This window comes from Balaenoptera physalus, assembly GCF_965194825.1.
Source record: "Balaenoptera physalus genome assembly, chromosome: 4".
NCBI classification, from domain to species: domain Eukaryota; kingdom Metazoa; phylum Chordata; class Mammalia; order Artiodactyla; family Balaenopteridae; genus Balaenoptera; species Balaenoptera physalus.
In genome coordinates this window covers 11,810,267-11,836,779 of record NC_138891.1, presented here as the reverse complement: position 1 = coordinate 11,836,779, position 26,513 = coordinate 11,810,267, and the positions used below count along the sequence as shown (strand labels likewise).

Genomic DNA, 26,513 nt, shown 5'->3' with positions numbered 1-26,513 from the left:
GCAATCAGAGGGCATGGATTGATGGATTTATACAAAAGGTATAAGGGTATAAAAGTATAAGAGGGTGATGATAGGTTTATACAGAAACATCATGTAATAAGCTTTTGTAATATTCCTGAAAGCTGGCCCAGAAAGATATTAAGCCAACTTGGTAATTAACATCAGCCAAGAGCTCCACAGATTTTAGCACTATCTGAGCTGCACATGCAGCTTATTTGCTATCTGATCATCCCTACTTTTGTTCCACACACTTCTGCCCTTCACATCTTGATCCCTAACCACCAGACTACAGAGACAGGATGACAAATGGAGAGAGAAAATGGAGGGAGGGAGAAATGTTTTTGAAATTACAAAAAAATCTATTGGTAAGGTAAATGGCAATGTTAGTCATTAAAATATAAATAATTAAACAACCAAACCACTTGGTTGGCAAAGAGCTGTGAGACTCAGCTTAAACTCAGGTGATTTATTGGAGGCAGAGCTGTGCTACCAGTATGAGGCAGCAAAGAAGTCCAGATAAAATTTTTATCATTTGGCAGGCAGCACATTGTTCTAACTCATCTTTCCAGATGTACCACATTTTGGAGCTTGATTATAATATGCTGTAAATAAAGATTACTCACCATGTCTGCCAGCTGTGGAAGAAGAACAAAGGAGGTTAGGTTATTATTTGGTAGGGGAACAGTGTTCTGTATTGTGTAAGAAATCATGGCAGCCAAGGCTCCGCCTTGTGAGCTTTTTGTAGATGACTCAAAAACCAAGGCAACAAATAGCGTTTGGAGAAATGCAGACAGATCCAACATGTTGGTAAAAGCACAGGTCTTTCCGCAGGGAACGGGATGGGAGAAATAGGAGGGTCATAAATCAGTGGCGTGCAGCCAGCTGTCAGAGGGAAAGGATTTCTGCCTGGGAGGGAACATTATGTTGCAGAGAGGTGCACTGAATTTGGAAAGTTAAAAGGTCCTAACCGCTCTTTACTCTAGATTTCCCCCATGTAGATATCTATAGCCATCAATTACATATATGTATACATATATGTGTACATATATGTAATATGTGTGTGTGTATATATATATATATAAACATCAGAGATGGATTTACTCTTAAGTAAATGAAGCTTAAACTTTAGGACCGTACTGTCCAATATGAAAGCCACTAGCCTCATGTGACTATTTACATTTGAATCAATTAAAATTAAATGAGGGACTTCCCTCATGGTCCAGTGGTTAAGAATCTGTCTTGCAATGCAGGGGACGCCGGTTCGATCCCTGGTTGGGGAACTAAGATCCCACATGCTGCGGGGTAACTAAGCTTGCGTGCCGCAACTACTGAGCCTGTGCGCCACAACTAGAGAGACTGCGTGCTGCAACTACAGAGCCCACATGCTCTGGAGCCTGTGAGCCACAACTAGAGAGAAGCCCGTGCACTGCAACGAGAGATCCTGTATCCTGCAACTAAGACACGACGCATCCAAAATAAAAAAATAAAAAAAAAAAGAAATAAATTCAGCTTCTCAGTTACATTAACCATCTATCAAGACTCAAAGTCCCATGAGGCTAGTGGCTACATATTGAACAGTGTGGTGGATACTTCCATCATTGCAGAAAGTTCTGGACAGCACTGCTCTCGACCTCTCACCCACGGGGCCCCTTGCAAGGCCTTGAGAAGGGCCCTAGCCACATGTTCACATGATCATGTGATTTTATAATAGACAGAAGTCAGTGGTTGTGATTTCCTTTCTTGTCCTAAAGGACACTTTTGAAGTAGTTTTGTACCTACTTTTGGATTTACAATTTTGTATTGAACCCCTCAAATTTTAAAAGATCAGGCCTCATCATACTTGGATTTATCCTTGAGTCATCGTAGTTCATATGGCTCCCATGTCAGAAAGCCCACTCTGCTAATCCAGCCCCAGAGCAACCAGTCTTCATGACCCGATGCATAGATTTTGATTCCCACATACGGATGGTTCCATTCTGCTACAAAAAGGCAGAGTTAAGATCAGCACTGCATTCAAAGCTTTGAAAAGTCTGTGTCTTTGAGACTGATGCTCTCTACAGAAATGGGCTCTAATTTGTCTAACTTCTCCCTTCAAATACACTTTCATTTTAGAAAACTGAGAGATTTCCAAAAAGCCTGGAGGGAACTGTGACATTCTTTTGAGTCCTAGTGTTTATCTGGGAAGTTGTTACGCATTTGTAGGTGAACATTAAATAGCCGACTCTCTCCTCATCTTGTCCATGGCATTCTTTTGATGCTGCTAACACGTATTTTGATAGAAGATGCTGCGATAAGGGTCTCAAAGCAAATTCAAAAGAGCATTTGCCAAATCAAAATGCCTTTTTGCTTTTAAAATTTTGAGAGTAAAGAAAATACAGGCAGAATGAATAATTTTAAAAGCAAATGAGTCTAACTCAAGGTAGTCAAGCACACCTTCTCAGGGAAGGAGTAACAAATGATAAACAGAAGTCAGGGCTCCCACCCACTAGGACACCCCCTTGGCATGGCTGGCTCTTTTACACCGGCTGAATTCAACACTTAGTTATTGTCAGGGGTTAATCATTTTAAAAAGTTTAATGTGACTCCCCACTGATTGATTTCACCATCAGAGGAGTTCTGACCTTGTGTCTCCATTTTCCCCTGATTAAAAGCACCAGATGTAGCCTGACTTAGTGCTTGGAAACATTTCAATAGACATCCTGGCAGCCAGAGAGGGAGTCAATAGTCACCAGTGTATGCTGCCTCAGAATATACACAGTGACATCTCTAATTTTAAGAAATTGGCTGGTAAATTGTCTCAATTTTGAGTGCAGAATTTGCTGCTTTTCCTCTATGAATGCTGACACCCCGGGTGATCATTCTAAGTGGGGTACTTACGACTGTGGTCCTGTACATGCTGGATGAGCTCACATGTCTGCTCAAAAATAAAACAGAAAGAATTAACTAACAGACTGCCAGGTCCTAGAGTTGAGAAATAAATAAGTGTCACAGGGTGCTCAGGCTCCTTTGGAGTTAGCAGATACGTACGGAGAAGGAAGGCAATCCTTTGGCCCCTTTCACACCCTAGGGAAACAAAAAGAGTGTGGTTTCAGGGCTTTGGACACACACATCAGGAGCCAGAATGTGCATCAACATTACTCTAAGGAAAAAAAAAACTTCTTAACGTTTATATTCTAAGTTCAAGGGAGAAAAGAATTCATGTAGGATACTCGTCACCTAATTAACAATAACATTCTAAGGGGAAGAAACTGTAAGCAGTGAGTGTCCAATGGCCACTTTCCCCCAGCTGCATCTCTGGATGATAAGGGTTGCCCAGAAGCTAAGGATGGAGCTGACAATGAGACACTGGCAGGGAGACTCTGGAGCAGGTCCTCAGCCTAGAACTAAATAAGCCTGAACCATCCCCTGTGCCTGCCCCTCCTTAAGGCAGAGGTACAGAGTTCCCCAATGCTTTGCCTTGGCCACTGGGCAGCCGCTGAGCAGAACCTAAATCTATTCCTGTCACTGGTTGGATGACAAAAGGACCAGACTCAAACTGAACTTCTGGAAAGGTAATCCCCATTGTCTTCCCCAAATGAACAGATATATCTCTGGGTTGGGGATAGAAAGAACAAAGTGGAATTGGTTTGAATTTCATGTGTTCGGTCTCATCTTTGGAACAGGAAGAGTCTGGCTGCTCTCACACAGAGACAGGGAAAAATGCGAGGGCGCCCCACCCAAACTCCCGAAGAAAATAAGTTCCATGTGAATGCAGCATTGGTAACTTATTAATTTCCTCTCACTTTCTTTCATTCACTGATCACTTACTGACTGTGAGAAAAGGGCAAGGATTGGCCAGATAAATAAAATTCACTGATCATTGAGAAATCTCATTCTAGATGAAATGAGAAATCCCTTTTCATTTCCTCCCTCAATTCCCCCCACCACCCAAGAAATGGCAACTGATATTTAATCGGCAGTTTTTTCCCTCCTCTCTCTGAGCACATTAAAGGTGGAAAAATAGTGAAAATCGTTGCCAAGCTGCAAAGACTGAAAGCACACGTATTTGGATAATGAAGACTTTGGGCACTGACTTTTTATTTGGAAAAGGAGCTGATGTGATTTATGGGTTTTCAATTTACCTTGCGTCCAGGAGGTCCCAGCTCCCCAGGGGATCCCGGTTCTCCTGGAAGCCCAGCAGACACCTCAAAGCAGAATTTATTTACTTTAGAATTATACATACATGTTTGTGTGTTTGTGGGTGTGGGTGTTTTACATTTCAAAAGCAATACACTTTCATTTTAGAAAATTGAGAGATTTCCAAAAGGCACACAGAAGGAAAAACATCCTCAGCAACCTCTTCTCCCCCAAATAATCCTTGTTGACATTTTGGTGTCTTTTCCTCTGCTCTTTTATTTGTTTATCCTTTTGGTATTAATCTATACATATTTTAATATATTTTTATACTTTTTCCTGTTGCCTTTTAAACTAAATATACATCTTGGGGCATTTTCATGTTACTAAATATTCTTTCACAAAAATCACCTTTCATGGCTGCCATAGTATTCTATTACATGGATATACCATGATTTATTTAATAAGTCCATTATGGTTGGCATTTAAGTTTGCTGTTGTTGTAATAAGCATGCCACTATAAAGTCATATGTGCAATTCTGATTATTTCCTTAGGGAACATTGTTAGAACTAGAATTGCTGGGTCAAGGGAGAAATTTTTATCTAAATAAATTTTTATCTCAACTTATCTAAATTTAGTAGGTGACTAAACTGAAAAACAAACACATGAACAAAACCCCAGAAAAATAAAAATTTAAATATAAAAACCTTTGAAGAACTAAAACAAGAAAATATTTAGCAGTTGGCTGGAAACATTTGTAGTAAAATGGGGAATAACAGCAGTAAATAAAAACAACATTTGTTGACTACTTACTTTATTCATGTGCATTCAACAGTATAATTTATCATAAAGAAAGCTAGAATTTAGTTTAAGAATTAGGAAAATATTCCTTTGAACAAAGGATGTTCACAATGTCATGTTTTTTATAAGAATAAAAACAAAGTTGTCTAAAATCAACTTAATTTGTAAAAGCATTGCCTATGGAACAGCAAATAATTATTGATGTCCTTTGGGTCTTCCAATGATATTTACAGCATGCTGGGTTGAGTAAAAAAAACAAAACAAAACAACAACCTTACTGATCATATTTTATTTAGAAGATATAGATTAACCTCCAGGGCAAAAAAAGGCAGATTGAACATTGGCATTTACTTTTGCTCCCTCCAATGTCTTACTAAAATAATAGTAAGCAGATGTTTTTAAAAGGCAAAAATATGCCAAGCATGGGGAGAATGAGAAAGGAGACAATAGCCATCAAACTTCAGATGCTGGAAAGCAGAAGTACCAGTGTTAAATGACTCAGAGCTGAAAAAGCTGAAACCTAGGCCAGCAGCAGGGAAAGCCAAGAATCTGTGTGTTTTATAACACATTCTCAGAAGGTACCTCCAGAAGTGGAGGTAAAGGAGAGAGGCTTAATAAGGCAGATTGGTTGAAGATCATTTTAGGAATCCCCAAGCCTCCTCCCCATTCTCTACCATTGGGTGAATGTCCCTTCTTCCTCCTCAGTGACAGAGGTAAAACCGAGGTGTCTGCACTAGGAAACCCCAGACAGAGCTGAGGGCCAGTGGTACCATCCAGAAAATAGGGTGATCAAATGAAGGTGTGGAATAGATGTGAGACCCCTAGAAAGCTGGGGTTCCCAGAAAGCTGGCAGCCAGAACTTCACCCTCAGGCAGGAGATTGAAAGAATCTTCTCAGGGGAATCTGACTAGATTTGAGAAGAAAGACCCAAACATGCTGATATCAGACGTTTGCTAAGTAACAACTCAGCCAGATCACTCTTCAGTGACACTTGTAGTTGACGAGCCCCACCCATCTCCTCGGGGTTTCCAATCAGAATTTTTGTCCTCAACTCTTCAATAGAGAGAGTTAGCCCATTCCCCGGAAACATGAGAAATAGAGAGCAGGATAGGAAAAAAACACACGGCAGAGAACAGACTATGTTGGGCAAAGGAGACTCCAAAATTACTAATTTATATCCTCAGGGAGATGAGATGTTTCAACCATGAAACAAGAGCAGGAGAGTATAAAAAAGGAATATTCTGACAGCAAAAAAATGAGTGCTTGAAAATTAAACTATGAGAGAAGCATTGTAAGATAAAGTCAAAGAAATCTCCCAGAAAGTAGAGCAAAAAGACAACTTGCAGAGAAATAGGAGCTAAGTGGCAGAGGGATTGCCAGGTTTTCCTAACAAACCTTGTGAAATTAGTTGACTCTCTAAACCAGTGGTCCTTAACTGGGGGGTGGGGGTATTTTGTATCCCTCAACCCCGACTCCTGTGGGGACATTTGGTAATGTCTGGAGACATCTTTGGCTGTCATAATGGTGGGGGACAGGCGGATGATGCTGATCTAGTGGGTAGAGGCCAGCGACGCTGCTAAACATCCTGCAATGCACGGAGCAGCCCCACAGCAATTACCCAGCACAAATGTCAGCAGTGCTGTGGCTGAGGAGCCCTGCCTTGAAGTATGTGCATGTGTGTCAGTTGATAAAAAGTGTAAATACATACAAACATACCTGTATACCCAAAATAAGATAGGCTAAAAATCATGGCAAATTTTTAAAAAAGTGCTTCAGTTGGGGGAAAAAGGTGAAGACCTAGAAAACTGAAACTAGGAATGTAATCATTCCAAGAGAACTAAAGAGACACTCAAAGCTTTATCACTAAAAGCTTCCAATGGGAACGTCTGATCTTTCAAAGGGAAAACCTGGAAGTTTTCAGTGTCTAAACTTCAAATTCAAAAATACTCACAGAGATGTAGAGAAAGCAGCATGGCAGGTGAAATAAGCAAGTTAAAAAACAGTGATGAAGGGCTTCCCTGGTGGCGCAGTGGTTAAGAATCCACCTGCCAATGCAGGGGACACGGGTTCAAGCCCTGGTCTGGGAAGATCTCACATGCCGTGGAGCAACTAAGCCTGTGCACCACAACTACTGAGCCCATGTGCCACAACTACTGAGCCTGCACTCTAGAGCCCGTGAGCCAAAACTACTGAGCCCGCGTGCCTAGAGCCTGTGCTCTGCAACAAGAGAAACCACCACAATGAGAAGCCCGCGCACCGCAACAAAGACCCAACGTAGCCAAAAATAAATAAAAATAAAAAGTAAATTTATATTAAAAAAAAAAACAGTGATGAATTGTCCAATGTGGGAAAAAAATTCAAGTAACCAAAGGCCAAGACAAAAAGATGATATATTAATTCCCCATTAGTTTATTGCTTTTTAAAAATGATTAATGTGCCATTGGGCAGCAAGGGAACCCAAGAAACTGCTGACCGTGTTTCCATGTCTCCAATGTTCACGGGTAAACTACCTCATTAACAAGCAGAGGGAAAAGATCCAGAGATCTGGATTAATTTGAAAGTCTTTTCAAATTATCTTTCTTTTATCGGTCTTCTTCTTCTTCTTCTTCTTTTTTTTTTTTTTGAGAACAAAAATGTTAAAGGATAGTCATCCAAAAACATGTATGAAGAAAAGCGTTATAGCCAGGAAATAGTCCTCTTGGGAAAAGCAGGATGGAGGGAAAGAACTTTCTTTATTTTGTACCCCTAAAAACCACATAAATAATCTCTTCATATAAAGTTTTTCTTATACTTTTCAGGAAAAAAACAGATCAGAGTAAAACTAACTATGGTGACAAAACTGGAAAACCACCTCAAGTAACAGTTTTTATCAGAGTTTGTGTTTTTCTTGTCCAGCAATTGACATGGTATCAAGATCAGTTTACCTGATCAGTGCTGTTCTGAAGAAAAGAGATAAGGATGGCCTCAGGAGATAATTGTCATAAGATTTTGCCTTTTATAAAGCCACCATCTCAGTTTTGCAGCTTATGATATATAAAGAGTCAGCAAAGGCAAAATCCATTCTTAGCACACGAGAACCCAAGGCAAGCTCGGGATGCTGATGCTTCTGAGGGTGCCGGAGGTGGGTGACTCCGGCCAGAACACAGCCTCCTTGGAGATATGAACTGTGCTTCTGAGTGGTCCAAAGCATTAGGCAATGTCTAGGTCCTCCAGGGAATAAAAAGGACACATTCATTACAGTACATTATTTTACATAATAAACGTAAACTTTCTCCTAGAGCTCAAGAGATACTTTCTTGAGCTAAATTGGGAGAGGACCACCTCATTAAAGTAGTTTAACGAGACCTTAACAGGGGAGACAAGATGCCAGTGGGCATTAAATTACACGAGATCTGCCGGGGGGGGGGGGGGATGGGATTAAACTGGACATATTTTGTGGTGCAAAAACAGTTTTGACCACAAGGATTCCTTAAGAAACAACACACAACTTATTTCCAGTGTTAAGAATGGTACCTTGTCAGCCAGATCAGGTGAACTTGGTCACTACGAGCCTTATTGCTGGCAATGAAGGATGAGTAAAATATCCATTTCCCTTCCCCAAGTTTGCCTTAACAAAAACCACACGTTTTACAAGTCTTTGGGACCAAATGACAACTCAAATGACTGTAAAAGCATGAAAAAGGAGTTCCCTGGTGGCGCAGTGGTTAAGAGTCTGCCTGCCAATGCAGGGCACACGGGTTCAAGCCCTGGTCCGGGAAGATCCCACATGCCACGGAGCAACTAAGTCTGTGCGCTACAACTACTGAGCCTGCGCTCTAGAGCCCGCGTGCCACAACTACTGAAGCCTACACGCCTAGAGCCCATGCTCTGCAACAAGAGAAGCCACCACAATGAGAAGCCCGTGCACCGCAACAAAGAGTAGACCCCGCTCGCCGCAACTAGAGAAAGCCCGTGCACAGCAATGAAGACCCAACACAGCCAAAAATAATAAAATAAATAAATAAATAAATAAACAAAAAAGGCCTTCCCAAAGTAGCTGAGGTTGTAAGGCTTTGCAGCCTGAGAAACTTACTGTCTTGCCTCTAGTGCCCTTGGGTCCAGTTTCTCCTGGACCACCAGGGTCCCCAACCTCACCCTAAATAAATTCAGAGAAATAAAATAAAATGGTTAGTAAAATCAAAGGGATATATCTCATTGTATTTTTATACTGATTCCAACACGAAGACATTTTTCACATATATTTTTATCTTTAATCGTCTTCTTTGAAGAGTCTTCCCCGCAATAACCTCTCATTTTTAAATTCTCAACACAGTACACTGGAGCCTCACTGTTTTATTTCTCTGTCTCTCCAGCCAGAACACAGCCTCCTTGGAGATATGAACTGTGCTTTTCATTTTGTCCCCTGATCCAATCACAGGACCTAGCATTTACTGAGCTCAGTCAATCTTTCCAGCAGAAGTGAAAGCCTTAAGGTAGAGGACAGCATCGCTGACTTATTATCTGAAGGTGCCTTATAAACATGTTGGGAGAACTGAGGCAGGTGAGATCAGGTAATTTTGGTTTTCCTTACATTTTACTTTCCTTTGAGCAAAGAGGAAAATACATATGGTAGAGGGGAAGGAGTACACGTGAGGAGAAAAATAAGGATGATTTCTTCCTTTACTTATGAATTAAAAACGAGAAATGAAATATTATTTTTAAAAGTCTGCTTCTTCCTTCTCCCCTTTCCCCATAAAGTTTTCTTTTTATTCATTTATAATTAACTATCCTTCTATTATCCTATAATACATTTCATAAGCCCAGGAGTATCTCTGATTGATCCCTAGTTAGTATGAAGTACACGGTACCTTAGGTCCAATTTCTCCAGGGAATCCTTCTTGCCCCTATAATCGACAGTGGAGAAAATTAATATATGCACATATCACCAGGGTAGGCTTATATTGACTTTAATTTTGCCTGCTGCCTTATTTAGTTTAAGTGCCTCTGAACCAAGGAAGGGCCAGAACAATTGAAAATGAAACTGTATGGCACGATTTGAGAAACTAACTCCAATTTCTAAATTAAACTATTTACTGGTCTCACCAAAATATCATGACAACCTAAGACAAATGGGTAAATGCACACATCTGAGGAATTACACACCAGCTCTCTTTCAAATGTAGACATTCAACAGGATAGCTGGCCATCTGGCCATGTGTTTCTGAAACAGTCTTCTTAAATGGATTTCAATTTTGGGGAAGAAATTGGGGAAGCCTGCCGTCTAAATTTGATCATTTGTTTTCTGGTCCTCTGTTTACCTTCTTTGGCCACAGACTATAGTTGAAGAGGTATGATAATCCTCATTTGATTAAAAACATATTTTATTTAAGATAAAGTTTATTTTCTGATCATTAAAAGTAAGATCTCCTCAAATATAGTTAAAATATAAAAGGATAGAAAGAAGAAAAATCACCCAAATCTCACTTCCCAGAACTGTTACTATAAATATTTTGTCATATTTTCTTCTTTCTAAATGCATTTCTAAAATGCATTTTAGCACAATTGGGATAAATGTTTTTTCTTATTACATTCTGATTTTTACTTGACATTGTCACAGAAGTTCTATACAATTATGTATGAACATTTACATTCATTTTAAAGAGTGGCTAATATTTCAATGCTATAAGCTACTTAATAGTTCCATTTTTAACAAATATTAAGGTTGTTTTCAATTATTCTCTATTCTAATGAAAATTTCACTGGAAATCCTTCATTCATTAGGGTTTTTTTTAAAAGAAATTTTAGCTGTTTGGGGTTTGTTTATTCTTCCAGACAGCCTCTTGCATCATTCCCATTGGGATTTCATTTAGAATTACATTGATCCTTTATAATGTTTTAGACTTTCCAACAAGAACTTGGTATATCTCCATTTATTGAAATTTTTTACTTCAGTAATTTTTGTCATAGGTCTTGAACATTTTTGTAGAAAGGATGTTCTTAACTATATTATGTTTTAGTGGATGTTATTATGATTTCTAAGTGGTTATTGTTGGTATATAGCAATCACTGCTTTTGATAAATTTATCTTACTTCCAGACACTTAAATATTCAGTGACAATATAAAGTTATAATTCTGATATAAAGTTACAAGGTTTAATTTTGAAGTTACTGCTTGGCCCAATGCATTTGGAAAGGCCCTGTAAAACTTCTCACTAATGATTAGAGTAAACATAGTCAGAGGACAAATTTTGGAATGCCTCCCTAAGGCTCTAGATTAGATGTACTGTTCAAGCTGGAAGCAGTCAGGCCCTGGCTGTGCATCTCTGCAAAGAACAGAAAATTAATTTCAGGTTTCACTTGTTGCCTGGCCCTTATGTTTAAGTTGTTTTCTTTTTTTCTACCATATTCCCCACAAGATATCAGCAACTAAATGATCAAAATCTATCTATAAAGGTCCAAGTCTACCTTATTCACTACCTTCTTTTTTCTCTTAAATGTAGCCATAAAGAGCAACAGAAAATAAATGGAAAATGACCAGCTTTCAGTCGATGTGTCTTACCTTTGTTCCTTTACTTCCAACACTACCATAACCTGGGTTGCCATCATCACCCTGTAAACAAAGCAATTATTTACAAACATCCCCTACTGCAGACAGAGGCAGGCTTATTCACAAGAGAACTAGACAACCAGTTTTTTGGTTTGATTAGGAAAAATTAGGCAGCAGGATTCTCCCTCTGGGGCAGCCCATTGACATAGTGGCACTAAAGGAAACTCTCAATAACAGGCACAGGCAATGCACTGTCCCTTAATCTCACTTGTCTCATTATGTTATGAGGATTAAATGAGAAAATTTCAGGTGTATAATAATCTTAAAAAAGAAGGTAGAAGTGTTATCTCTCCTGGATAACATTTGTATTTTAATACCTTAGCTCTAAACCATTTTCAGTTTTCTGGATAAAAGTAAGATCTCCTAAATGTCTGGGCACTGGCTACTGTTGGATCCTTGTAGAGGTCTTAGTGAGAAGCCCCGAGCACTGGGGGAAGGGTGGGCTCAGTTTCCCATGAACGGGTTTGGATGAGAGGAAAGAATGCAAGAAAGGTTATGGGGTTGTTAAACACAAGTTTTGTCCATTTTATCATTTGGCTTCAAGAGCATCCCAGCCAGGACGCTTGGTACCTGGGAAGTTGCTACCTTGGAAAAGCTGGTCAAGATGAGGATGAAATCTCAATCACTAGAAAGCTCTACAGCTAGATTGGGATGTTATCTTCAACACGCTCTTCAGAGAACCACACCTAATATCTATTGAACTAAAAGGATTCCAAGAGCCAGATCAAAAGTAGGAATAAAACACAAACCCGCAAGCCTCGAGGACCCCGAAGGCCAATGGGTCCCTTTTCTCCCACATCGCCAGGTTCTCCCTGTCAAACAGAACAATGAAATGTGTCCTTATTAGGTTGCTTTTGTAAAGGGAATTAGAAATGATGGCACTAAGACAAGAATTTTCAACTGCATCCATGTGTATCACAGTGACAGTGGGTTAGTGGCCAGCACTGTGTCTGTAAGCAATACAAGAGGAACGGCTGTTGTTGGTGAGTGAAGTCTCCTCCATTGATAAATGACGCCCCAGCAAGTCTGACGTATTGTTTAGTGCAAGTTGCCATCTTAGCAGCTCAGTGCTATGAGCCGCACCCTTGGAAATGTCTTACCATGAGTCAAAGAGGAGGCTCTGCACTGTCTTAAAAAATTAACAAAACAGTTTTCCATGATGATCCATGCAAATCTTCTGGCTGCTGCAGAAACAGAGGCCTATTAATCTACTTTTAATCAAGATAGCCAAGGTAGCACGACATCCCTGGCAATAGTTTCTGACTTCTGACTAATAGAACACCTACGGTGGGTTATACATCAATCTCAGTATTACGGTGAGGAAATCCAGCTACTTGGGAAAGTTAATATAGGTTTACAAAAGAAGGTTAACTCCTCTTCTTAAAAAAAAAAAAGCTTTTAAAGTTTAGATTTTAAATGTACAAAATGTTGTGAAGACAGTACAGAGAGTTCTTATACATTCCACATTTAGCCGCCTCTATTGTTAATATCACATTAGTTACATGAGTAGGAACATTTGTCACAACAAATACATGGATATTAACTCATTAACTAAAGCCCATATTTTATTCAGATTTCCTTAGCTTTTACCACTTAATCTCCTTTTCCTGTTCCAGGACCCCATGTCTCTGTAGGCTCCTCTAGACTGGGACAGTTTATCTGGTTTTCTGGTTTCTGATGACCTTGACAGTTTTGAGAAGTATTGATCGGATATTTTGTAGAATGTCCCTCAGTTGGAGTTTGCCTGATGTTGTGCTCATGATCATGCTGTGTTTTATGAGTTTGCGGAGAAAAGACCACAGAGGTGAATTGCCCTTTTTATCACATTGTATCAAGATTATATCCTATCAACATGGCTGGCACTATTGATGGTAACCTTGACCATCTGGCTGAGGGAGGCTTGGCTAAGTTTCTCCACTGTCTAGTTATTCCCCCTGCCCTTTCCACAAAGCTCTCTCTGGGAGAAAGAGTGTGGAAGGGTGCCCAGCCCATGCTGAAGGAGTGGGAGTGGTTTACTCATTGTTAAGGACAGAATGACAGCACAGTATGTGTGAGGAGTCCAAATGAACAAATGTCCACCAGCATTGACTGACCCTGGGGGGCGGGCGGTGGGAAGAGAATAGGGTTCCATGGAAGGGAGGCAGAAGATCATCTGCCCTGAAGCCTTTCTTTCAGGGCGGTGTCCCCCACAGTGTGCTCTGGGGGCCACCTGCCTCCCAATTACCTGGGGTCCACGGGCAAAAGGAAATACCAGGACCCCATCGGTATCAGTCTCTGGTGGTGGAGCCCAAGGATATGCCTTTATAATAAGCTTCTCAGCGGATTCTTATGCACACTGAAATTTGAGAACATCTGCTTTAAGGTAGGAAGACAAGGGAAGCCATGAGGCTTGTCCAGGGTCAAACACTTTATTATTGGTTACAGCCAGGTGTTGAGCTCAGTATTAATTGCTGGGTTGCTTGCCTCCCTGGGAACTTGAGCTTAATGGAGTAAGGCAGGAGTAAGTGCCTGGGGCTCATCTCAGTTAATTATGAGTGTAAAAGACTTGGTCTACCTTGGGCCTGCCCAAAGGGTTTGGGTTTGCTTTGAGGGCACTTACCCCCCAAATTCTTGCCCCTCCCATTCAAAAGTCCCTCTTATTAATAATGATATTCTTTGGCACAACTACCCTGCTCCTGTCTATCTCCTTCCACACTTCTTTCTACACGCTCAGCTACATCCCCCTCTAGGGTCCCTCCATCCCTGTCTTGGTCCCTTCCAACACACCCCATGGAGTGCCTTCATTTCACATGAAAACCTTCCCTATACACCCGTGATGTCTGTACACACACATCTTCACTGTAGGATAAACTGTGTTCTTACCAGTGACACCACTTCCCCTGCAGCCCTCTCCAGGGCAAGAAGGCAGCAATGTATCTGTTCCAAACTTTCCTTTCCAGACCATTATTGCTATGCCACATGCTCTAGTAATCCCTTCCTTTTGGAGCTGATTATCCTTGTCATCCATGGATCGCATTTCATCCTGCAATCAGCTGTCTTTGTAACACTCGGCTGCTGGCTCCATCATGTCCTCCCTTCTTAGCAGTTCTCCATTCCAATGCTCGCCCCTCTTCTTATGCCCTCAAGAAATTTCTCCATTAATTATCTACACTTTCTCACATCTTCAACTTCCTCTTTTCTCTCTGTTTTTCTTTTCTCTGTTTATAAAAGTAAACTACAACCTCGTCTATCATTGAAAACGAATAAATAGCCTGCTCCAATCTGTTCTAGACCTTGCCAGTACTAGCAGTTAATGTCCCACCTCACCCCCAAAGCCCAGTTTCTCCAAAGAGTAGTTTACAGCCCAGCATCCATTTCCTCCTCATGAACACATCGTTCAGTCCTCTTCAGCCAGTCGATTGCTACGTTTTGGAATCTATTCTTTGGCTCATTTAGCCACCAGATGTGGTGGCTTCTCCAGTCCTCTCTTTCTTACTTGCTCAGTGCCAGCTGAGACTCCTGACCTCCCTTTCTAGGACTCTCCTTCTCAGCATCCAGTGTATTTTTCTGCTTCTTTCCCATCCTCCACTTACCCTTCTTACAAATGGTCATCACCAAGAGTCCTTTTAAACTCCAAATGATTCTGAAACCTCCATCTCCAACCAGTCCTAGACCCTCTCCTCTATTCCCCAAACCAAGCATTTTTCCTCACTCTTATTCCTCACTCTGACTTTCCCACTTCTGTGATGGGGTTCCTGCTCATGCTGGAAGCCCAGAGTCATCCAGCCCTCTTCTCTCTGCCTCAGTTCCCTCTTGGGAGAGCCCTACAGGGTCATCATGGGTCCCTCCTATCCTCACCCTGTTAAGTCATCCAATCACCGCTTTTCTTGGAGACTGTGAGAGGACACCAACCTGCCTCCTAGCTTCTAATCTCTCAGCCTTCAAAATAGTCCCACATTGAGTTGCCTATTTAAAACCTTCCAAAGTCTGGCTGCGCTTGTACACGCCAATCACAAATTGTAAATAACACTGTGCTGGCTACCTAGTCAAGTCAGTCACCGCAGACTTTCTTGTTCTTTATGGTCCCCCAAACAGCATCATTTTTCTTCCCCCAAATACCGGCTCATGGGGTTTTTCCAATCCTGTGCTTTCCTTCACATTATTTATTCAACCTAAATTCCTCATGCCCCCTCTGCTTGCCAAATAACTTCTTACCTTCCAAAGTCTACTCAAAGTCTATATCTTTATGATGCCTCTTTTCCCAGCCCAGAAATACTTCTATTAACACTATGCTTAAACCTCCATTTCAGTCCACTATCCCTGACTAGTGTTTTATGTCATAGATTCTTGTCTTGAAAATATTCTCAATTCTGTGGGGTTGATTCTATGTCATATTTATCATTACACAACCCAGAAATTCTTTCATGAAACAAATATTTTCTAAGCACTTATGACATGCCAGGTACTGTTCGAAGCTCTAGGGATACATCGGTGAGCAAAACAGACAAAGATCTCTGCTCTCCTGGAGCTGACTTTAGTCCAGCTGAATGGCAGTGTAGTGTCTTTGTCTTTAAAGGTATTCAGCAAGAGTTTGTATTAATGGAGGAAAGAAATAAAGGAAGAATAAAAGAAGAGAAGGAAGGGTGGAAGTGGGGGGGGGAAGGAAGGAAGGCCTGCCCTAGAACAGTCCCCCTTCCATGAGATCCTCAGCTCAGATTGGGTGTAGCCCCTTGTGAGATGCTGAGCTGGATTCCCTGACTTCATCTGGGTCCACACCCACGTCCTTAGATGTTGCTGGCTCTCTAAGAACCAAGCCAGGGTATAGGGGCAATGAGATATGTTCTCTTCTGTGTTGAAAGGGCTCTGGCTAATATAACCAGACACACTTCCCTTGAGGAGAAAACCTCAGCTTTGGTGTGTATAAAAGAATGTGACTTACTTTATTTCCTTGGCTTCCCACACGGCCTTGACTCCCTGCCTCTCCTGCTGGTCCTGGAAGCCCCTGAAACAAAACAAGGATTGCAAATATAGCTGAACATAAAGCAGGTTTCCTTGAAACATTTTGTGTCTCTTCTAAGAGGAAAATGAACCACAGATGAGAAAAGAGTTATGGCTTTACGGACGCCTGCTCTGGAAAAAAGTATCACAGCTGTCAAATGAAGACTAGTAAATAAAAGAAAATTAATAAAGTAATTCAGGCCAGATGTTGACTAAATGATTGTGTTTCCCTGTGAGTCTTCTCTTCCAAAGAGATTTTAGTTTCTCACTGTTTTGCTGTTATAGCAGATGTTGCTAAAATGTCTAAAATTTGAAGAAGGCATTTCAGATGACGTTTGCCTTGAACTATATTATTCCCGGTTCCTCATTTTGAAAAAGCATGTTGTTGTTGTTGTTAAGGTTAGCTTATCTTTATTTGCAAATAATATGATTAATACAATAGAAAACTCAAGAAACTTTACTAAAAATAATTAGCACTCATAAGATATGTTCAGGTGGTACAAGATAAATATTCTGACATCATTTTCTCTTTCCTAGAAAAGTTAGAAAAGTAAATGTAAATAAATTTCCATTTATCAATATAAGAAAAAAACTGTAAAATACTCAGAATAAATTTAACAAGAAAGATAAAAGACTTACATAAAGAAAGCTTTAAGATTTTACTGAAGAACATAATAACAAAATTTAAACAAATGGATAAATATACCGTGCATCAATATGGAAAGTCTATTTGATATAATAGAAGTCTCTCTAATATTCTAGAAAGCATGCTTTCTTGGAACAGCTTTAGAGCTGAACATTAAAAAATTCCAATTCAGAGGCAGCCCAACTGCCTTTCTATGCTATTGACACTTGGGATCGGATTTTTCCTTTGGGATATCCAAACATATGGCAACAGAAATCTCTTTTGGTTAAACTGTTTACAGGTACTTGTAAATAGTCCAAACACCAGTGAATTGAAATCATTTTCACATTTTTTTGCCATGGTTACTATAATTTAAAAATAAATAAGCCAAATCTGTGTAATAAGCATGATAGTTAGTAAATTAATTTAATGAGAAAAAAATTAACGTTAACCTTTTCGTCTTTTAAAGAATTAAAGATGTAATAAGTTGGACATAAAAACTTTCCTAATAGGAAAGATTGTTGAACAATGAATTAGTTACTAGGAAAGATAATAATGATCTTCCCACAACCTTCCACTTTCCCCTCTTCTTCATCTTAAAAAAGAAGTCTCAATTTCTTCATCCTCCAAAGCTCTTAACCCTTTCCCTTCTAACTTTTACTTCCATCACTGCATGGAGTTCCCATGACCTGCGTGTTCAATTCAGTTGACTTTTTTCTGTTCTTACCTTACTTGAATTTGATCATGTATTCTTTGAAACTTTTCCATTAACTTCTGTAACACCAAGTTACCATGGTCTTCCTGGCCCCTTTCTGGTCTTTTCTCAGTAAACTTTGAAGATTCTCTGTCTTCTATTTGCCTTTTAAATCTCCATGTACCCCAGGGCTCCTCTAACCTTATTTTCTCACTTCATCCCCTCTTTCTGAGTGACACCCCATATATTTTCACATACCACTTCCACAAAATGATTCCTAAATATATGACTCTATTCCAAACCACTCAACTGAACAGCAGAATCATCTATTAAAATGCCTATTGGGTATTCCATCGGAACTGATTACCAAAGAAAATCATATTTGCCACCAGTCATGCTCAGTCCTATTCTTTTCATAAGGAATGGTGCCACCCTTTACTACCCTTGAAACCCAATCCAGAAACCTAAGAATCATCCTAGACCCCTCCCTCTAGCTCATCTCTCAAAATCAATCAGCTACAAGTCCTACAGGTTCTATCCCCTTTCTGTATCCATCGCTCTTCCATTCCCATGGCCATCACCTACGTTCAGGCCCTTCTTGCATTCTTGCCTAAATTCCAGGCTTCCCTGAATGTAGCCTGGCCTCACTCTAATCCATTCTCCTTTCTTTTTCCCTTTTGATTTAAAATGTCAGGCTGATGATGTTATCGCTTTGTCTGAAATTCTGAATTCTGAGTAGATTTCAGAATAAAATTGAAGGTCTTTATTGATATGTAAAATCTCTCAAAATGTGGGTATTGCATGCCTCTGCAGTCATCAATCACTCTATGGTCATGCTCATCAAACCATCTGAAGTCCCCAAATTCTTCCCATTGTCTTATGTCTCCACACTTATGCAAGATGTTCCCTTAGCTGTTCCATTTTCCCATCTAGGGAGAGGTACAATCTCCCTTTCTTGAAAATCTTACTTTTAACATCACTGTTTCAAGAAGAAGACCTGAACTCCCTGGCTGAATTGGGCCACATAATTGTCCCACAGATTCCTCTACTCTGTAGGTAGTTGTTCATTTATTTCTCTCATCCACTAGATGCCAGCCTGTACACTCCTTGAAAGAAGGGGCACATCTTATTGACTTCATATCTCTGGAACTTAGTATTGTATGTAGAACCAATCAATCCACCCATCCATTTCTCTATCTATCTATCCACCTATCCAGGAATGGTCCCCAAGAGGGATGAAATAGTGTGTTTAACTTGTTGGTTTTCCATATGAAATTTTCATGTACTTCACATGTACATGAAACGTACTTCTGAAGTAGAGAGATTTTAATTGTCTTTGACAATAAGGGGTATATTGGAAATCTTGCTTAAGAGCTCACTTTTTGTGCTTCCTTCAGACATAATGAGCTCTATGAGATGAAGGAGATTTCTCAGAGATTACTTCATGTATAGTCCCCACAAGCACACACAAGCACAATGAGAGATTATCCTGTTTGAAAGTCCTTCAAAATAAAAGATTTCTTGGATAGAAGGATGGAAATGGACAGTCTTGTAATTAGAACATCAGAAAACCTGATCCTGTTTCCTGTGCAGAATCACACAAAGTACCAAACCAGGGTTTGTGACTGCATGAATGGGGCTTAAACTTCAGTGAATTGTTACCCAGATATATTACCTACTCAAATACAGCTGGTTGTAAAAGGGACTATGTTTGTAAAGGAAAGAAGGAAAATTCCCTGCTACCCCTAAGATATCAAGAGTCGAAAATTTGCCTGGATCTGAGATCAAGAGCAGCTGTGGAGTATAAAGAGGAGCTCAGGGTATCTAAAGGGAAAGAGAGTTAGGCAAATCTCCATTGGCTTTGTTGTAATGGCAGCCTTTTATTGAGCATTTATTTTGTGGAAGGCACTGTACTAAGAGGTATATATTTATATATAGGCTTCTTCAATCCTTACAACAACACAATGAGATACATATTCTTTTTTTTTTAACATCTTTATTGGAGTATAACTGCTTCACAATGGTGTGTTAGTTTCTGCTGTATAACAAAGTGAATCAGCTATACATATACAGTTATACCTATTTCTCCTCCCTCTTGCATCTCCCTCCCACCCTCCCTATCCCACCCCTCTAGGTGGACACAAAGCACTGAGCCATGAGGCTGCTTCCCACTAGCTATCTATTTTACATTTGGTAGTTCAGATACGTATTCTTAACACCATTTTACCAGTCAAAAACAGATTCTCAAAGCATTTAACCACAAATCACTCAGTTGATAAGAGGATGAGATGGGAATGCAACCTGATTCTGACTCTAAAGACTGAACTCCCAGCCACTCTGTCTGCTGTTCTGAGGCCCATGTCTGGGACAGGATTCCAAAACTCTTACCATCTGTGCACCAGCTGAGACTGGAGTTTTAAAAATGTGAATCTCCAAGCTTGATGCAGGAAGCTGGGGCCAGATCTAACCTCCAACATGGGGACTTGGGCTGGGGATCATGTTCACTTTGTGACTCTGACACAGAGTCCTTGGCAATCACAACTGCTTAAGTGAGGATAGAAAGGAGGTGTTTAGAGGAGGTGTAAATGTTTTTAAAATGTCCTCAGGTAGCATCTTATCACAAGGGATTGTACTAGGAGTTTGGGATAAATGGCTGGGGCACTGCCAAGAACACTTTGACTTTGGATAGGATATGGCAGGGCAGGGGCAAGAGGTGTGGGTTCTTCCCATACTTAAAAGGAATCTGTGTCATTAGTTTTATGGGGGTAAAATCTTTTCTACACTCACAACCAACAAATATCATGCTGGGATGGAACAACTCAAGGAGATTAAATGCTCAGCTTCTGTAAGAGTCAGCTATGAGCTAAGTCTGAGAAATAAAAATCAAGAGACCAGCAAGGGGTGGGCTAATGCAAGAGCAAACCACAAGACACCTGAGAAGATGCTGACCTGGATGGTGCTAGTGTAGGAGATGGCCCCCAACCTCAACTTCTGAACCCTTTTCATGCACCCTACACTCCATCCACATTGAACCATTTATGGTTTCCCAAACTCACCTTGATCTCTTTTTAGACAACCTGGTTCCTTTCCTGTGCCTGCCTCTCCCTTGGTCACCTGGAAAACACCTCCTTATCCTGCAAAAGCTAAGCCACTCTCTTCCTCCTTTAACTCCATCCATTCTCCCACCACTCTACCTTGGGTATAATTCTATTTTAACATTCAGTACGTCACATCTCAATTATTTGTTTGCATGAGTTTCCTTTATGAGACTGGGAGCACTTGAGGCTAGGGTCTATGTTTCATTCACCCTTTTGTTTTACTACAGGGCCTGACACACAGGAAGTGCTCAGTACATGTTTGTCAAGTGAGTAAAAGAAATGGTTGATGGATCATCCAATCTGGATTATGCAGAATGATGAAATTCAATGACTGCAATATAGATTATATATTGTTATAGTGTTACTATTATTATGGCCTTCCTTGGATTGGCATTAGCATGCTTTGGGCATAAAATGAGCCTGTTAACTTAGGTAATGTTGATGCAATATAGTAGCAAAAACATTTATATGATGTGTACTATATTGCAGGCACTGTTCTAAGCTCTTATATATATTAAACCATTTAATTTTTGCAACAATTCAATGTGGTAGCTATTATTACTATTGTCAGTTTACAGCAGGGAAAACTGAGGCACAGAGAGGTTAAATAATTTGCCCAAGGCCACATGGCTAGGAAGATACAAACCTGGCAATCTAACCCAGGCAGGCTGGCTCCAGACTCTGTGCCCTTGACTACTATGCTATGCTTTAGAAAAATAACAACAGAAATTATACTTTGTATCCAAAATTTGCACTGAATAATTTCAACCTTCCTTGATATTTCATATGATGCTTGATATTTCATATGATATTTCTAAGTATTTAAAGAATAATTCCAGCTGTAACTGGAATTAGTATTTTACATCTGATTTTCCATTTCTTTTCTAGGCATTGGTTATATTAGTGTAGGACTTGAAGGTAAACCAAACAAGAAGGGAACAAAGGAAGGTACAAAAGGATATGCCATTCCTTTCAAAGTTCTTTCCTCTTTCTCATTGTACCATGGACTGTACTTCTTTTATCTCATAGCTATATACTTGGCTGGATTAGCACGTTTGATCTAAGCAGAATTCCCCAACAGTGCATAAATTAATAAGTCTTCAGAACACTGTCAACAGAAATCATATCCCTTTTTCTACTTGTACATCCTAAGAAACACTTTAAAGCCTGTAGTTAGAAAACACCCATGTAATTCCATTCGAGAGGCTGGTCCTTGTGCTGTAAAACATTATGAAGCCTATGTCAGTGAATTTATAGAGCTAATAAAGAATAATACTCCCTTGTCTATCTGATTGTGTTTGTCTCCCATGGTTTTCCTTTGAAAACAACAATTTTGAGATCTAATTCATCACCTCCTGAGCACAGAAAATTCTATACATCTTTGAAATGGCACTTTCACTGTTTTGACAAGGGTATTTCCAGAAAAGCAATAAAAGAAAGAAACACACTTTCCAGCCAGTTAAATGGAAGAGCTAGGCTACAGGGAAGTGGTGCCTTTTGAGTAACTCTGGTGATGCCAAGAGGCTGGATGATTTATGACTATGACCATTCCTGCCAAGGTGAGATTAAAGGGGACCCTCACATAGAAGTATGCTACAGGGCAAATGGAATACCTTATTTGAGTAATAGCCACTTGGATACAATTTTGGATTCTAGAGCAAGGGAATTACCAAGCTCTTTGGATTTCAAACCTTTTACATCTCAATATTTCATATAAACAGATGAGATAATCACCATATATATGTTTCCCTTGGCACTTACTGTTTTTTTTTTTTTTTAAATCCCGATTTGTGGTGCCAGCAATGATTCAAGGATGTGAATCCAAAATAGCTACATTTCATCAGTTTAGTCCTACATGAAATTTTAAAGTTTTCATGCTTTTTGAAGGGGCACATTCATCAAAATTAGGAACAAATATCATTATGAGCAGGAAATAATATGCTTTAAAATATTGTGTCATGAGATACAAGTTCATGCAAATAGCTTCTAAAAAATTTTGATGATGAACATATCCACTTAAACATTGGACCACTGCCCAGTTTAACTAATGGACACAAAGTAATGGATTCCCTTTATCTTCATGTTAGCCCAGAGCACAAGTCCCAACTGAGACTCATTCATTCATTTACTGATTAATTCATTATACAAATGTGTGTGGAAGCACTCTTATTCTGGGCTCTGGGACAAAGTCCTAGCCCTCACAGAGCTTACAGTCTAGAAGGGAAGACACACAGCTAAGCAAATAAATATATTCTATGATAGCAGGTAGTCAAGGACCAGATCATGTATAGGGACTTGCTACTCAGAGTGTGGTCTGGGGACCAGCAGCATCAGCATCACCTAGGAGCTTGATGGAAGTGTAGCACCTCAAGCCCCATCCCACAACTACTCAATCAGAATCTGCATTTAAAAAAAAATTATTATATTTATTTATTTATGGCCATGTTGCGTCTTCGTTGTGGTGTGTGGGCTTTTCATTGTGGTGGCTTCCCTTGTTGCGGAGCACGGCCCCTAGGTGCTTGGGCTTCAGTAGTTGTGGCACGTGGGCTCAGTAGTTGTGGCCCATGGGCTCTAGAGCGCAGGCTCAGTAGTTGTGGCACACGGGCTTAGTTGCTCCGCAGCATGTGGGATCTTCCCAGACCAGGGCTCGAACCCATGTCCCCTGCATTGGCAGGCAGATTCTTAACCACTGTGCCACCAGGGAAGTCCACAGAATCTGCATTTTAACAAGTTCTCTATGTGATTATTATGCACTTTGAAGGTAGAGAAGTGCTGATATTGGACAGTTCATTCCCAATGCTGGGTGTGTATATTAGAACCACCTGGAGAGAATTAAGATTTAAGTGGTCTGGGGAGTGTTCCAGGTGGTAGCGTGTTTTACAGTCATCCTGGGAGATTCTCATGTGTGGTTAGTTGAGAACCACTGAAGTAGGTTGTATTCTGGGGGCAAAGGGAAGCCCCTGAGGACGGGGATAAGGAAGTCATGTGACCTGATTTATATAGAGGAGGAATTCTTAACCTTATAGTAATGGCTGAGCTGCCATCTTCTACCTCTGTGTCTGATTCTGACATAACGACAACCACTCTGCAAGGTAGGGAACAGAATGTGATGTGGCCACCACATCGACCCCCAAAGTCAAACTTCATACACTTTGCTGGTTCACAGGCAGTAGATAACTCCATCTGCAGGGAGGAAACCATAAGGACATCCACATTCAAGCCAAGATCAAAGCCAGATGCAGTCACTGTCTCTCATTACATACCTGGGGACCTTTACTTCCTAGACCTCCTTTTTCTCCTTTCACACCAGCCTCTCCTCTTGGGCCCTACAACAGAGAATTAAAGCATTATTCTCTCCCTAAAAGAGAATACTAGATTATTAACTTGAATATTAAAAATGGAAATGCTAAGTCAGTAACGTAGACAGAAATTGGAAAGAGAACTTCACTCATGGTTTTGGCTCTGTCTTGATCGGTCGAGCTCTCCCTCTCTGAAAGGATACAGGGTCCAATCTAGCCCTTAAATGGTTGGGCATTTGTAGTCAAAGTGAAGAAATACTGAACAGCTGAATTTTCCAGTTCTGCTTTCTAATTATCCTAAGCATGTTTGTACTCAAAATAAATGTATTTCTTACGTTAAAAAAATAATCCTTACTTATGTAAATCTGAAACTGGGATAATTAAGTGGATTTTCTATTTAATGACCACACTGAATACTGGTCATAAATAAGACATGGCACATGGTAAGATGAAATTTAGATAATTCTACTTCTGTAATATTATGTTGCCTATTAACTTTGGCTTCATATGTTATGCAGAGGAACCTTCATGCTGTGTTTGGTTTTTGCATCTCCTTTAAAATTATGTCATAAAAAAGTAAGAGTCTATAAAATGGAAGAAGAGATGTAGTGTTACTTGCTTAGCATGAAGTAAAGCCAGCCAACATATTGAAATGTTTCCCCATGATCCCAGTGGCAAATATTTCTCACTTGAAGGTAAGAAAAGTGAACATTCCTTGGCTGCCAAGTAAGACAAAGAAAAGCCATTGAGTCAGAAAGAGACAGAGGTCCCAGGGGCAGACTGTTTACTGCTCTGAAATCTTGGTAAAATGTGGATTAAATTTCTCCTCTGATATCTAAGGATATTTTGCCCAACTTCAGTGCAGCAGGCTGTTAACATATAATAGTTACTTCAATTTTTTTTAGCTATGTGAACTAAAACTTTGAAAATTGCAGGACCATTGCTTGTCCTGCATTTGCCAGAGAGCAAATTTACTTCTCAAGATTTCAAAAGTAAAAGTTTGGAGAGAAAAAAAAATGTTCTAACTTTCTTATATCTGACCTTTTTTTCATCTCAGCATTTTTGAGGACTTCCCTTCCCTTCTCATGATTATTTTAGGCTACATTTTGCTCTTTCTGGCACATGCTTCCTTTCCCCTCATGTAATCAGGGTAAGAGTCAACCATGGCTTGTTCCTTGCAAAGGAAGAAGTGCTCAAGGCAGCTCCTTGGAGAAGTGAGCTAGAAAGATGACTATAGATAACCCCGCTGAAGACCTCAGCTCTATTTGGAACAATTCTTTCCTAGGCTAGAGTCACTTTTTCTACATCACAGGCATCCAGATATATAACACTGAGCTCTTACTGTGCTAAATTGACCAAAATTTCCAGTTTTGAGGCTCAGTATTTTCCTTGGCTCGTCTCCCTAGGATACACTAGCCAGCCTGGACCCTGTCCTGGACTAGCCAGCACAGGGACCACTACCCAGCGTGTTCATTCCCTTTCCACCTCTTGACTGGGACAAAACTCAGATAAAGGAGACCAAATGCTGTACAAGTCAAGACTGTATTGCTTCCTTACTTTATTACCCTGAAAACACTTGAAACATCTGTACTTCTGCAAGGGGGTTGGAGGTATTCTATCAAGGCTTCAGATTCTTCTTTCCATTCTCAAAGCCTGACTAGTCTTTTTTTTTTTTTTTTTTTTAACATCTTTATTGGAGTATAATTGTTTTACAATGGTGTGTTAGTTTCTGCTATATAACAAAGTGAATGAGCTATACGTATACATATATCCCCATATCTCCTCCCTCTTGTGTCTCCCTCCCACTCTCCCTATCCCACTCCTCTAGGTGGTCACAAGGCACCAAGCTGATCTCCCTGTGCTATGCGGCTGCTTCCCACTAGCTATCTATTTTACATTTGGTAGTGTATACATGTCAATGTTTCTCTCTCACTTCATCCCAGCTTACCCTTCCCCCTCCCCGTGTCCTCAAGTCCATTCTCTACATCTGTGTCTTTATTCCTGTCCTGCCTCTAGGTTCTTCAGAACCATTTCTTCAAAGCCTGATTAGTCTTGATACGTACCTGAGGACCCTTAAGTCCCAGTGACCCCACAAGTCCATCTGGGCCTGGGATGCCTGTTTTCCCCTGTGGGGAGAGAGAAATCAAACTGTTAACATCGTTTCCTGAGAAATTTTGTCTTCTTTATGTGCAAGATTCTAAATATTTTTCCAATCACAATGGCAGTGCAGAATCTTTGCAAAAAATATGAAAAATAAAGGTAAATACAAGAAAAGAAATAAAAATCTTCTATAATCTCATCAAACTGAGATAACCACAG

At 40.2% G+C, this 26,513-nt stretch overlaps 1 protein-coding gene across 2 annotated transcripts in view; it reads right to left on the bottom strand.

The window, feature by feature from the left end:
- The window catches only part of COL6A6 (collagen type VI alpha 6 chain), a 171,656-nt gene that overhangs the window by 40,255 nt on the left and 104,888 nt on the right, over nt 1-26,513 (bottom strand). The window contains exons 22-31 of one of the 2 annotated variants that reach the window (XM_082459201.1): nt 26,258-26,320; nt 24,159-24,221; nt 16,420-16,482; nt 12,251-12,313; nt 11,454-11,504; nt 9,763-9,798; nt 8,988-9,050; nt 4,122-4,184; nt 3,028-3,063; nt 2,878-2,914 (exon numbers count right to left, since the gene is read on the bottom strand). In XM_082459201.1, the coding sequence (XP_082315327.1) occupies nt 2,878-2,914; nt 3,028-3,063; nt 4,122-4,184; nt 8,988-9,050; nt 9,763-9,798; nt 11,454-11,504; nt 12,251-12,313; nt 16,420-16,482; nt 24,159-24,221; nt 26,258-26,320 (538 nt within the window). Of the gene's footprint in view, nt 1-2,877; nt 2,915-3,027; nt 3,064-4,121; nt 4,185-8,091; nt 9,051-9,762; nt 9,799-11,453; nt 11,505-12,250; nt 12,314-16,419; nt 16,483-24,158; nt 24,222-26,257; nt 26,321-26,513 lie in introns of those variants that run through there. The other variant, XM_082459200.1, reaches the window with a different exon arrangement.